General features: G+C 44.5%; 1 protein-coding gene across 1 annotated transcript in view; it reads left to right on the forward strand.

Annotated features, from left to right (window-relative positions):
• Positions 1 to 1,261: 1,261 nt before the first annotated feature.
• Positions 1,262 to 14,516, forward strand: part of LOC142483891 (uncharacterized) — a 39,346-nt gene continuing 26,091 nt past the window's right edge. The window contains exons 1-4 of the mRNA XM_075583820.1: positions 1,262 to 1,574; positions 9,127 to 9,243; positions 10,063 to 10,129; positions 11,795 to 11,868. Of these exons, the coding sequence (XP_075439935.1) occupies positions 1,428 to 1,574; positions 9,127 to 9,243; positions 10,063 to 10,129; positions 11,795 to 11,868 (405 nt within the window). The 5' untranslated portion in view covers positions 1,262 to 1,427. The remainder of the gene's footprint in view (positions 1,575 to 9,126; positions 9,244 to 10,062; positions 10,130 to 11,794; positions 11,869 to 14,516) is intronic.

Raw genomic sequence — 14,516 nt, forward strand, 5'->3', positions numbered from 1 at the left:
GTGTGGCTGTGTGCATTGACTGCTGCTGAGCGTGCTACAAAGACAATTTTGTTTGTCTCCCCAAGCGCCAAGCTTGGGAGAGCGTACGTGCACAAAGGCAATCCTTTAGGGTGGGCATTCATCCACTTCTTTGCTACCTCCCTTTCCTCTCTCCATTTTTTTCCCTTCCCTCCCTTTTTTCCTTCTCCCATTTGCCTTTTTATTCTCCCTGCTCTTTAGCTTGCTTTCCCCAGTGTCATCCACACTCCTACCTACAGTATTATGTATTATTTATTTATTTCCGTTTTCAATGTTGTGTTATTTTTAATTATTTCTGTATATTCATAGTATGATTGATAGTGGCAGCCTACCCTTTCACTTGCAGAGGAAGTTGCAGAGGATCGCAGCGAAACAGTTTGCCAGCGGAGAGCAGGAACCCAGCGCTATTGCAGGGCAGACACCGGAAGGAGGGGCGTTTGACATCACAGCGCTGGGGCGTGCTCCTCCCCGTACCTCCGAAGCCCTCGCGCGTGCGCACACACAATCACGTGGCCGCCACCGGCACTATCCTGTTCGCCCGCGCACATCTTCGGCTGCCCGTCCGTGCACATCTTCTTGGCCCTTCCATGCACAGCATCTGCCGGCCCACGCACACCAGGTTTCGCTGCACGCGCCCCCATAGATAATCTTGCGCCCCCCCCCCCCCCCGTTTACGCACTGCTGCATTCAATCACAACACAGACACAGCACACATGATCACAACACACACAGAACACATACTCATATCACAACCTACACAACACACACAGACACAACACACACACTCAATCACGTAGCAAGCGTGCCCTCTATAGAACAGCCCTTGCAACGGTTTCACTATCCAACGCTACTTCCAGAACGGATTCCATTGGATAACCGAGGACAGCCTGTAATTATACACAGTACTATGCTGTTAAATTATTCCCCTTTCCCTGGCTGGAGATGAGATCAGCTCCAATCTAATGTGACTACAATCTTGTCCAGTACTCAAAAGCACCTTCACAGCATATTGAATTGGGAAGGTTTGTAGAATACAATCAGATCTTCTTGATGAAAATGAAAAGGCCACTTTCGGTCCAGAACACCTACATGTCACTCATGTTCTGTCCTTGGAGACTGATATCCGTGTTTCCTTCAACATGATTTCTGCTTTAATAACAGAAAGAGTAACATTGTTAAAAGAACGCACAGAACACGCGCACCTCAGCGCACAGAACACGCGCACCTCAGCGCACAGAACACGCGCACCTCAGCTAGGGAGACTGCTGCCCCAGCCCCCTCCGTGCTGCATTACTGTGACTAGGGCTGGCGTGCTGGCTATCAGTGACGTCACTACGCCTGCCCTCACCACCAGGCGCTGGTTTGGTGGCATAGAACGGGGCGTCTGCAGCGGCGGCGGCGGCATCATCATGCAGGGCGCAAGGGCAGGAAGGAGCGGGCAGGCTGCTGATCCGCGGCCGTGCAACGAGGTAACCACGGGCAGAGCCGGCGGGGCACTGAGCAGGGTTACCCCACGCGCTGCCAGGGTGGCAAGCAACACACGGGCAGAGAATTGGGTAAAGAGCGCCTTGTGCATGAAGAGCCGTGCTCAGAAGTCCGTGATTAGGGTGAAAGAGCCCGGACTCTGGGCCGGGTAGGCAGTAATATGCAATGGTGAAGAGTGTCTGCTTCCTGGAGTGACAGCTCTCTGCAGGGCCCCGTGGTTGGATTACCCACTGGCCCTATCTCACCAGCCTTACACATCCGTTCATACAATTCATCTCTCATTCCCAGCATAGGACACTGCAGGTTTATGTGGTGACATCTGGGATGGGGCAGGAGTGCATCGCCATGTTAGCAATGGTTTGGCTAAATGTTACTGCATGTGTACTGCATGTGTACTGTCCAAGTATTATTTTTTTTATCATAGGAATTCAGATTTTACTGCTTTTACACCTAGTTGTTTTTTTTGTTAATAATAAAACGCGTTACACGATTGTTGTGTCCAGCAGTTCTGATTAAAGCATTTACTGTAGTAAAAGAAAAACACTGCACAGAACAGCAAAGCGTTAATATTAAGCTATTATTGGCTTCTTGTTTTTTGTTTTACACAATTGCATCCACATTTTAATGTATTGAAAGTATGCAGAAAAATTCATTAAAACATTTTTTTTTACATAGTGAAACCATGCAACACTGCATGTGTAATTTTTGTAACTATGCCCAAGACATACAGTACTTGAAAAGGAGAGGTAACTCAATGTATTACTTCCTGGTAAAACATTTTTATAAATAACTCATTTAACCCCTAACCTGCTTGCAGAAACACTGAAGTTTATTGCTGGCCCTGTGACTGAAGGAATCCGAGTACTTTGACAGCAAAGCTTTGATTTGCTATTGAGGGTGATGTTTAACCCTTTGAAGAAAAAAAATGTTCCCAGCACTCATAAATGATGAGTAAGTGTCAAATGGATATGCCAAAAAAAACTTTACCCATATTACAAAATCATAACAAAAAACACGAATGAATGAACAGTTTAGACACTGTATGTATATATACATGCAAGAACACACGGATAGAGAGAGAACAGAGCACAGTGTGTGAACACAAATCCAAAACACCGTGCGCAAAAGGGAAATACTACACACAAGAACAGATGACCAAAGGGGGGGGGGGAAATGAGAAGGAAAAGAACACAATGAAAATCTGTTACCACCGAAAGGTCTGTGGTACTTCCCTTAAGACCCTTAGGCCTTGCCCCCGCTGCCTACTACAGCGTCCGCTGTGGCGGACGCTGCGCGCACGAGAGCCCTCCCCGCAATGGCGCCGGGCCCGCTGCGAGCGGGGGCCGCAGCGCTCGAGCGAGAGCTACTCCTGCTCTCAATAGAATTGAGAGCAGGACCTAGCGTCGAGCGATACGGCACGCCCCCCGGCGGTTCAGCCAATGAGGGCGAACCTGCCGGGTGACGTCATGGCCACGCCCCCGTCACTCCTCCGCCACGCCCCCCCGGTCTCTTACTGCAGCTCCCTGCAGACCAGGTAATCGGCTGCACGCGCCGCCAATCTCGCGGGCGCGCGTTGCAGCTGAGTTACAGGGGCCGTAGCCTTAGGCTGCGTACATTGTGCGGAGACGACGTGAGTGACGTCGCTTGCGCCGAAAACAAACACTAGGGCGCCATTATAAGTGTGTATAGTGTGAGCGCGTGCACAAGAGCGACCGGCGCTTCGCGCGACAACCTTTATTGAATTTGCTGTGCGATGCTGGTTCTCGTGAGCAGTTCGCCCAATGAGTGTGAACCAGCTCTGTGACATCACAGCCACGCCTCCCTGTCGCTTCTGCCTGCAGGACAGAACAGGCGAGCGTGACGTTGCACACGCATTCACTATGGACGAGTCCTTAGTTAGGTCCTCCCTTGTTGGCAAAGAAAAGATGTAAAATGTGTACTGTAGTCCCAATGATGGGAAAGCAGTTGCACAATGGCTGGCCTATGTAATAGCCCAAGAAACAGGTATGTCCTCTAGCAGTGATAAACAAAACAAGAAAAGCTTCCCTGTTGAATGCACTCGTACAGTGAGTGCGTTCAACAGGGAAACTTTTCTTGTTCTGTTTATCATTATTATATTGTTCCTATTGCACCTCCAGTGTTAACATATCAATCAATATATTAAGGCTGCGCTTATAGTGCCCGCGGCGGTGACGCGACGTCGATCCGAAACAAATACATTGACGACCTCGCAAGTGCTTATAGTAAGCGCAACGGAGCGACATTGCAACCAAACATTTTGTCGCCGGGTCTATTTGATTTTTTAGAGACAGTCGCCACATGTGACTGTCTCTAAACCAATCAGGGACGTCGCTTCAAATCAAATTATAACTTTCGCTGGTGACGTCTTCTGCCGTCGTCGCCAGCACTATAAGCGCGGCCTTATACTGTAAGTACCAGGTCGCACTATATTCGGGCAAATATGGTACTTAGGCTGATGCGGGAGTATCATCCCTTCCCCCTTTCCCACAGAGCTCCGAAACTTGTGCAAAAAAAAAAAAAGCTAAGTACAAGCAAAAGTTCAAAACGCTGGAAAGCTCCAAGTATAAGCGTCCTCAATACTAAATATTCCCCAGCAGGGCTAATGGTATGTGATGCAGGAACCAAAGAACCGTATAGCTGCAAATTCAGATTTCCTCCCTCCCCCTTTTTTGGTCATCTGTTCTTTTGTGTAGTATTTCCCTTGTGTGCACTGTACTTTGTTTTGGAATCATTTGTGTTCATATTTTGTTCACACACTACTCGGTTTTATCTGTGTGTGTGTGTGTGTGTGTGTGTGTGTGTGTGTGTGTGTGTGTGTGTGTGTGTGTGTGTGTGTGTGTGTGTGTGTGTGTGTGTGTGTGTGTGTGTGTGTGTGTGTGTGTATATATACACACACACACACACTACATTGTTCATTCATTAGTGTTTTTTGTTATGATTTTGTAATTAAGTAAAGTTTTTTTGGCATATCCATTTGAGACTCATCATTTACCTTTCAGTGCTGGGAACTTGAGTGTGTTTTCGTGTGGATATTTTCAAGGGTTTTAGGGTCCCTCGCATGTTCCACTTGTACCACCATTGCGCTTTTGCATAGATGTGTTTATTTTTAGAGTGCTGCCTATACTCTATACTTTAATGTTTAACCCTTTGGTTGCGATCTTTCAGTGACCACGGGAATAGAGGAAATATGGTAGGGCACTCGACCTGCATTGCGACCTTTTTAAGTGCTAGATAAGACCAGGAGGGCTTTAGCGTTTTCCAGGTAAATCCAAGCGTAGAGTATGTTACAGCAAAAAGAAAAAAAGTGAGAAGCGCAGTCAAAATTGGGTAGTGGTAAAACTAGACACTTTTATTAAAAATCCTGTCCCAGGGATCACCCTCTAGGACAACAAAAACATGATGATCAATATATAGACAATAAAGTTTAAAAACTGTGCAGATGAAGCTGTTGTGCAATTGCACTCAATGGGTCTCCAAGGGGTTAAAAACGGGAGAATCCCGGTGTACAGTCAGAGTCCTGTAAACTGTGCGCTGCCCGGGCAGATTATGATATAGAGGGGTACCCCAGGGTTGAAGCAATGCTCGATATGCTCACCCTTTAATCGCTGCTGGTCCGTGGGGGTCCGATGACTTTCTTCAATCTCGAAATTTGCTCCAGTACACGCTGCACAGATGCACGTTGACACACGATACCACGCAGCCCTCCGGGTGTCCGGGTCTGATGTCACTTCCGGCCGTGACGCACAGACCCTTCCCGGTAGTCTCTGGACTGCGTCCGTCAGCTCTCCTCCTGGTGGTTGCCGATGAAAGGCAAACAAACTTGAAACAGGTGCTACTGGCTGGAGCCCACTGTATGATGTTGCTTGCTCCACTGCACTGAATGAGAGCAAAAACCCTATGCTCCTCCTCCTACGCGTTTCACCATGAAGATGGCTTCGTCAATTTGGGGCCCCTTATTTGCCTGACAATGTCTTGGTTAAATCTCATCTGGAATTCTAAGGACATCTTTTTATTTATAGATTATGTATGCCATGATCTTATTGCTTTTTCCAGTTGTTTCTTTGCCATTAATACTGCGTCATTGCTCTGGAACACATTGCTTCACGAGAGGCCCACGCCAAGTATAGGGCGTAGGATAACCCTCTATTATATGCTGGAACATTACTGCTGTAGTGTTGGTAATGAGCTTCCCATATGATTTGGGTTTTATTGTAGAACAGTTGCCTTTAATCTAACCCAAGCAGACCAGATTTTAGGAACCATTAATGAAGCATTGGGCAATAATGCAGTTACTTTTGGACATTTAAAGTAACCCGTATCAGTTGGCATTATTTTAATGATTTTTTTTTTTTATTATCGAAACTGAAACTCAGAGGAAGGCCAGCGCTAAAACGAGGCACGGGCCGTGGCACCCAAATATTGAGGGGGAGTGAAACGCAATCGCCAGGAGCAGTAGTGGTAATGTCACAACCTTTTGAAGTGGGTGATCACCGTTAAAAACCCAGTGTCTGCTGCCTACGTCCTGGGTAAAGTCACTTTACGTCCCCTTGTGCCTCAACTACTGTTATTATAATGTTACATTATAATGTTAATAGTGCAGGGATTTATGCCTGAAAACAATCCAAGCACAGGAATGCATAAGCAACAATATTATATTATCATATCACAATGTCCCTATATTATTACCTCAACTTCAAAAAGAGTTTCCCGTGGTTTTAAGCTTAAAGCTACAGCGCCAGTGAGCGTGCGCGAGCAACGGAGTGCCTGGTGGCGCTCGTGGCCTTCAGCCGAGCAATCTGAGGCGGCGGGGGCGCAGCCATGATCTCATGTGTCTGCTTCGCCCTCATTGGCTGAACCGCCACCGTGACGTGGCCATCGCTCGGCCGCACCATAAGTCAAATTTCTTGACTTCTCAAAATGTAGTCGCCACTCGCGCTTGATCATATGCGCGCATGCACTGACTGGGGCCGGCCCCATAGAGCCGTATTTTGTACGTGCTAGCAGTGGGGACGAGGCCTTATGCCTTGTCCATGAGGACGGAGCGCCATGGCGCTCGCTTGCAGCACGGGCGATTCCTGGCCTGCAGTGTAGCGCGATGGGCGGCTTGCTCGGGGTGTGCCCGTGATGTCACGTGCGCAGTTCGCTCTCATTGGCTGAACCAAGCACGTGACCGGCCCATCGCGCAACAGACAATTTTTGTCTCTGCATGAATCGCGCCTACAGACGCGCGAGCGCGCACACAGAGTATGGACACTCCAATGGATTTACATTGATCAACATGGAGAGGCCTAAGGCTGCGCTTATAGTGCTGGCGACGTCGCGGCAAAACAAATATATTGCCGCCATCGTGTGCGCTTATAGTAAGCGCGACGGATTGGTCGCGATCGCTGGAAGTCATCTCTATTTGATTTTCCAGCGACCGTCACCTGACAGTCGGATCGCCGGCACTATAAACGTAGCCTAAGGCTTGCTACCGCCGGGTCACTTATGACTTTTAATATGTCTCACTATCGCTTTAGTGGGTCGGTGTGTGTGTTGCACACTTTTTTGATTTGCGTTTAGGTGTGTATTGTGTGTTGATCTTAATGTCGATCCGTTAATACAGTACAGCAGTGTTTTCTTTATAAAGCTTTCTATGGTTGCCTGCATTTCCCCCTTGGTTTGGACTCCAGGGCCCTGACACAGCGCTTTGTATATTGCATACTTTGGTTAGTCACAAAAACCTGGTCTCTCTGGTGTCCCTAAGGGTAGACGTGAGAAAGTATGGCTTCGACGTTATTAGAGATGGACGAGCGTGTTCAGTCTGCAAATTCTCACGCACATTACTATTTCTTTGCAAATCCGTGGAGGTTTGTGCAAAGAGTTTGTTATAAAAAGTTTGTGCAAAAACATGCAGTTTCACCTTGCGCCACTAGAGTTCGCACCGACAAACTTCATAAATTTCGCTGAGACTCGTTATCACTAGAGTCCCAAGTGCTATACAGGCATACCCCGCTTTAAGTACACTCACTTTAAGTACACTCGCGAGTAAGTACATATCGCCCAATAGGCAAACGGCAGCTCACGCATGCGCCTGTCAGCACGTCCTGAACAGCAATACCGGCTCCCTACCTGTACCGAAGCTGTGCGCAAGCGGGGAGACTATAGAGCCTGTTACAAATGCGTTATTTACATCAGTTATGCACGTATATGATGATTACAGTACAGTACATGCATCAATAAGTGGGGAAAAGGTAGTGCTTCACTTTAAGTACATTTTCGCTTTACATACATGCTCCGGTCCCATTGCGTACGTTAATGCGGGGTATGCCTGTATATACCTCCCAAAACACACCATTTTATACAACGTGGAGAGAGACGTGCACCTAATGGAACACCCCTGAGATTCCTGGGAAACATGCTATTTTATTTATGCAATATATATATATATATATATATTATATATATTATGTCTTTAACAAAACTACAAAAGTTACAAACGTGACAACCGGTCATGTTTCACTCCCCACAAAAAGCGAAATGCTGACCCTGAGACCATTTTGGTGGACACTCATGAATGTGATTGCATTGTGCAGTAGTTTAAGTGGGGCAACGTAAAGTCATCAATGCACTCACAAGATGCCAGTATCAGCGGGTTCATCAGAAAAGTGGGTAGTTCTCCTCGAAGGCATTGCAGCTGTATATGCTGGATGCTTCTAGTAGTGGTCTGACTGCAGAGTGTGCTGGAAATGTCACCCGAGCCTATTCCCACACTCCTTTCCGGTATCTTCACTGCCGCGCGTGTCCGGAGCCGGTTCATACTGTTTTTTAGTGAAGTGCAGAGACAACCTTGTGTAATATTTTGGTTCAGTGATTCATAAACCGCCCCATTATAAGGAGAGAACTCACCAGTGTAACATCATTTAAAGCTTGAATAAAACAGTGTTATCAGGGTAATTGTGCTCAAAACCAAATATAAGTGCAATTCTTAAATAAGAAAGTGCTTAGTGAATTATTCAATACTGTATAACAATATAAAATATAAACTGAAAATTCTGTGATGAAAGACCAGAAAGTGACAATTTTCACTTTTTGATTATTTAAAGCTTACCTGAAACCCAGCAAGAATACCTAAGATTATAGGAACTACTGCCAGGTTTACATAAAATGGCTATTATTTGTAGGGTTTTTTTTTGTGTGTGTCAAAACAAGCACACAAAAAAACAACAAATATCTCAGGAATTAAATGGTCCATTGAAGGTTGGAGGACCATGGATCAGCTCAAGGGGAACCCAATTCCAAGTAAGTTATAAACCAAATAAGAACCAAAAAGGTATAGCATCGTGAGCTGCTGATTTTTAACCTGTCTTGAGTATCAAACAGTAATGTTGAAATTAAGTTCCAGCACTAGTCTTCCATCCTATTATGCTTGGTTCTGGTTAAACATCAGGTAACCGACCTCCTAGATAGTTAGTGAACGTATTGGCTTGTTTGTTGCCCCTTCTTCTGTACTACAACAATGACATTAGTGAGACATTTTAAGAAGTTAAAGCCCTACCCTGAGTGCCTTTGTCGGTGAATTCGGAAGACTTGATTTTTCGTGTTTAATTTTACCCTACCCAGGTCTTCGCTGACCTGTCCTCCGGGAAATTGCCTCTGGACCCAAGCGGCGTTTTGAACAGTGAACTGGACAGAAATGAGAAGGTCTTCCAAGCTAAAATGACAATGATTTTAATGAAGGTAGGAGCCATATCGCTCTACCATGAATATATGGATTGATGTTTCTTACATGATATTTTCATTTAACCGTTTAAAGCCTATGCCTGTGCTATATATTATTTATGATGTGATCTGCATCAGGGGGGTTCGCAGACATTTCTCAGGTCTGTCAGAGGAATGGAGTACATGGGTTTGAAAGCCTGTACAAGAGTAGAGAGAACACACCTGGTACACCTGTGCATGTGTTTTCACAGGCTACTTTAAGTTGGTATTCCATATAAAGTGACAATCTCCTGTGCCCGCCATAAAAATAAATGTTTATTTCATTTCTAAATTCTGTAAGGGCATTCTGGATAAATGATTTTTATTTTTCTTCCCCTCCGAGGGAAATAAAAATGGTTGCTGCCACCCACAAACATTTTAAAGCAGCTATTTGCATGGGGATGTCTTAACAGTGCAATAATAAACCGGTGAAAACTGTGTAAACCAGTTTTTTGGAAAAAAATTAAATAGAACAAGAAAAATCTGCACAATACAATCTAACTGTTTTGGGTTCTGATTTTTATTTTTTTTATATATATATATATTATTTTGGTGGGGGATGCTGCTTCAACCCTAATTTTAGTGGAGCACCTGAAAAAGCAGATTGTGTGCTGCAGTACAACCAGCAGTGAATGTTATATCTGTATCCAACACACACCACCACGACATTCCATATCAGATAAGTGTGAGGTGTAGCTGAATAATGTGAAGGTATTTGTTGTTATGGTTCTGTCTGCTACAAAGTAAATAGTAACTGCTGCAACGCCTTTTCATGTCTGTTTTTTTTTTTTTACATAGTACGACAAGCCTTTTGAAGATGATCTACTAATAGATATTGCAAGTTTAACTTATGATACCCCAAATGGTAAGGAAGTATTTGCAACCGATAAAAGTCCATGGGAAATCTCATGTGAGTGGGTAAATTGTTCTTTTAATCGGTTAATTGTTGGAGCCAAGAAATGTAGTCTGGTCCAATAGCACGGACATGTAAAGTGTTTATATTTCCAAATGAACATGAAAACTACTTACTACTTTAAAAAAACAAACCCCAGGAAATGTCAAGTGACCTGTTAATACTGTGTATGATTGTATGCATAATAATTGTACGGTTTCATTTTCTGGCTTGTTATATCTTGTAACATTATTTTAATGCGTGTCTCACATTCAAATGAATGTTGCAAGTGTTAAAGATCCCATCGGGACCAGAGATTGATCTATTTAATTAAACACTTGGAACATTCATTTGCGAGTGGCGTTTGTTGGAGATTCTGCAGTACCAAGGCAATTACACCAGTGCTGCTGTTTTGGTGTCCCGATTACACTGTAGTAGCCAAGCGTGTCAGCTTTTTTTTATGGTGGCACTCCTCTCTATAATTGCAATATGGCATCGCTGAAATTGGAGAAAGGTGGGAATAGATCTAACTGCTTCATATTTTTTTACATTAACCATCATGTCAAAGAATGAATTGCTTACAGGCATACCCCAGTTTAAGGACACTCACTTTAAGTACACTCGCGAGTAAGGACATATTTACAATAGCACCATACCTCTGTGTCCATACGCTTGCTTCGCGAGTGCGGACACTTATTCTGCCCTACAGACCGCCGTAGTAGCGATGCGCTGATTCCCCTCGCCCAATAGGCAAACGGCAGCTCGCGCATGCGCCTGTCTGCACGTCCTGAACAGCAATACCGGCTCCCTACCTGTACCGAAGCATCGATAAGTGGGGGGAAAAGGTAGTGCTTCACTTTAAGTACATTTTCGCTTAACATACATGCTTTGGTCCCATTGTGTACGTTAATGCCTGTATATATATCTAAAAAATTTTTTAGACATGTGTCCAGTGTTGCAAAGATCAATGGCTTCGTTTTGGACAGAACATGTAATTAATTTCCGGTTGCACGTGATTTGATCATCATTTCTTTGTAGCTATTAGTAAGTGTAGGAAGATGTTTGTGTCATCCCTACCAATGATATCAAAATGAACGTCTTCGGCCAGTTCATATTGGGACCTCCTTTCATTAATTGAAAGTTGAACACGATCCACTTCTCTCTCCTCAAGTCTGCAATACTTTCCATCTTTATTCAGCCATCCACTTATCTCTCCGTTATGCTCCTTGAGTGGTTCATTTAAGACTCCTACCTATCTCAGTAGATGTCTTCTCAGATGTTTTGGCTCTTTTAACCTACTTCTGCCCACTGGTTCAGAGCAAGTCTCTGTAGCTGCCAGCATTTCTCTCCTCTCGGGCTACAGCCTAATTCTGACCTGATATTGATACCAACAGCTGCTACTGCAAGCATTCCTTGGTTGGGTATCCAGACTACAGCAATATTTGTGCTACCATTGTAGTTCACCTAGCACTGTGATGACACTTTTTAACCCATTAAATATGACAAGAAAAAGCAAACCTATAACGTCTAGCAATCCAATAAATTATTATCTCAACGGATGACTCCCCTTCTCTGCTTTATTTAATGTGTTCATTTTTACTCAATCTTTTCTTTCTTTTTTTTTTTTTTTAAATCTAGGACCCAAAATATGGAATGGCTGCTATAAAAATATTAAAAAGAAACCGAAATATAAAAATCGTTCAAAGAAAAAGGTATTTATCAACTTTGTAGTCTTATTTTGCTTAAGATAGATAGAAAAGACAAGCCCAAACCCTCATAAAGCATTACTAAACAAATATTTTAGTGGGTAAAAGGTACTGAATACACATATGGTACAGTGGAAAAATAAAAACAATTGGGTATAATAACCATCAGGAGTCGTCGGAATACCAGACCCTCATAGGCACACCGAAGTGACAGGGACCCCACAAGGAAGCCCAGCCAGCCTATTGGTAACAATGCAGGTAGGTGTATTCACACAATCACTGCAGCATTGGAAATACCCGTTCCGATAGGGAAAGCACCCTCTCCCGGTCCAAAGCATACACTCCATCACTGCAACTAAAATTTTCTTAAGACACGCTTGCGGAAGCCCCTTCTAAAGCCGCTCTCATTGCGGCTGCAGGGGCTCGCTGCCGAGCAGCAGCGCGCCTCAGCGCCTAAGCACTGACCATGCCCGAGGCCTAAGGCGTCCACACCCCACGCTCCACTCAGATGAGCAGGTTAAGCTGGAATCATAAGCAAAGAAAAGAAAGAAAGCTCCCTAATAGCCGCACAAGAGAACACCTATACCTATGTTAAAAATTACTATTTATTAATAAATGATTAAAATATATTTATTGCAGCAAAAAGCTAACGTGAACCAAAGTGATTAAAATAAATTAAAAAACGGAGCAGGTAACTGTATGCCTAATTCAAACTAACAGTGTATGCTAGGAATAACTATTTTAGAATGTCCCACTGCTATATAATTATACTAACAGTGGTAGTTATACCAATACAGTTCTATATAGTTTGAGGACTACACCTAAATGGAGAGTATAGCTTAATGTAGTGTGTGTGCTCAGAATAATATATTTGTTGAGCCAGCTAATGCTAGTATACGGATATATACACACACATATGTACCAGACCAACGGGTTCAAAGGTAAATGAACATAGAGGTCTGTTATGTTTAGCAGAACAGCTATTTCAAGATCACAAAGTATGTGTCTTGTACTCAGAACCATGACAAATAGGAAAGTAGTCAGAGTGTTGTGCTTCCTTTAGAAGGCTCCGAAACACTCTAACTGAGAGAAGGCAACAGTCCTCTCCGATATAGCCAGCGCACTAGGTGGTGACGCTTAGCCTGCCCAACATATGTTTCACCGTTGTGGCTTCATCGGGGGCTGGAATCACCTCCTTTCAGGGAGCAGCTGCGACACAGACACTCAAGGGTGACGTCACCGCTCAGGAGTGGTACAGAGATCAAATGATTACCGGTAGCATGTGTCACGGGAGACCAGGACTAACACGCATGGTACATCATTGGTGGTTTCTTCTCGCTCTTCCTCATCTGGATTATGCCCCGTGTTTTCCATGCTCCCATAACATTTCATGCATAAATCCTCAACTCCCTTTTAGATAAGTGCAAAGTCTTTTATGGAGATAATGTGTAATCCTTTCCCCTCCAACAGGACATACATGTACAGGTAAGGGAGGAGCTAGGTGTCCCTCTATAAAAGAGCTCTGTCCACCAAAGCTTGGGATTTCTTCCATTATGAGTTAATGTTCCTTTTTAGTAAATGCTGCAGCAATTACAAATTGAAGACTAACCCGGTTAGGGATTGACTAAAAAGAAAAATGAAACGGGAGCAATGAATTGCTGTGACAAGGACTGCCGTACCCTCCTGAGGGACTTACACATGCATACTCTCATATGCATACGTTGAAATGTGTCCATATATATATAACCAGTGTTCGACAAACCTATACATTTGCTCGCCCCGGGCGAGTGGATTTATCCCCCGGGCGAGTAAATATTGGCCCAAGCAGCACACGTTTAGTACTAGGTGGCGAGTAGATTTTTTTGTGTGGCGAGTAGATTTTTTGGTGATTTGTCAACCACTGTATATAACCATACACAAACAACTTTAATCACAAGCGTTTCCTGATATTAAGTATTCATATATAGCATATCACGCACAGTGAAAGCCCAAATAAATACTTATTCTAGTAGTACATTTATTATTATTATTATTATACCTATGTGGTCACACTTTTTTTTTTTACACTGCTTTACAAAGCAGATCTAGAATTTCCAACAACATGCATTGAAGTTGTGGTTCGGTCTTGGGTTTCTTTTGTCCCCCCTAGATTGGAAGCAGGAGCTGTACCGCGTTATTTTCAGCTTTGGGAATCATCTCTTGCAGATATACTTGCCTCTGACCCCCAGTGGTGGATTTTCCATTAGGCCTGTGCCTAGGCCGGCATATTTCTTTACACCCCCTCCCCCCACAATATAAAGAGGCCCCTCTCTCTTCCCCACTGGTTGCTGCAGGAGAGAATAGGGCCTCTAAAGTTCTTACCTTCTGCGTCATGCCGCGCTTCTTCTGCAGAGTCAAATGACGCAGCGACGTCCGGTACCATGGCAACGTGCTGCCGTGTCACATCGCGGTACCATGACAACATGACGTCACGTTACCATCGTAACGCGAAGCCATGGGACGTTGTAGCTTCATTTGATGCTGCAGAAGGAGGGGCGCGGCACCAGGTAAGTGACTATGGCCGGCAGTTTTTGTAAATCCACTACTGGTGACCCTCGGTACCATCCCCTGCTGGGGTAACAAAATTGCATCCTTTTGGCCCACGTGCCATGGGA

The sequence above is a fragment of the Ascaphus truei genome, unplaced genomic scaffold (assembly GCF_040206685.1).
Source record: "Ascaphus truei isolate aAscTru1 unplaced genomic scaffold, aAscTru1.hap1 HAP1_SCAFFOLD_386, whole genome shotgun sequence".
In the NCBI taxonomy this organism is placed as follows: domain Eukaryota; kingdom Metazoa; phylum Chordata; class Amphibia; order Anura; family Ascaphidae; genus Ascaphus; species Ascaphus truei.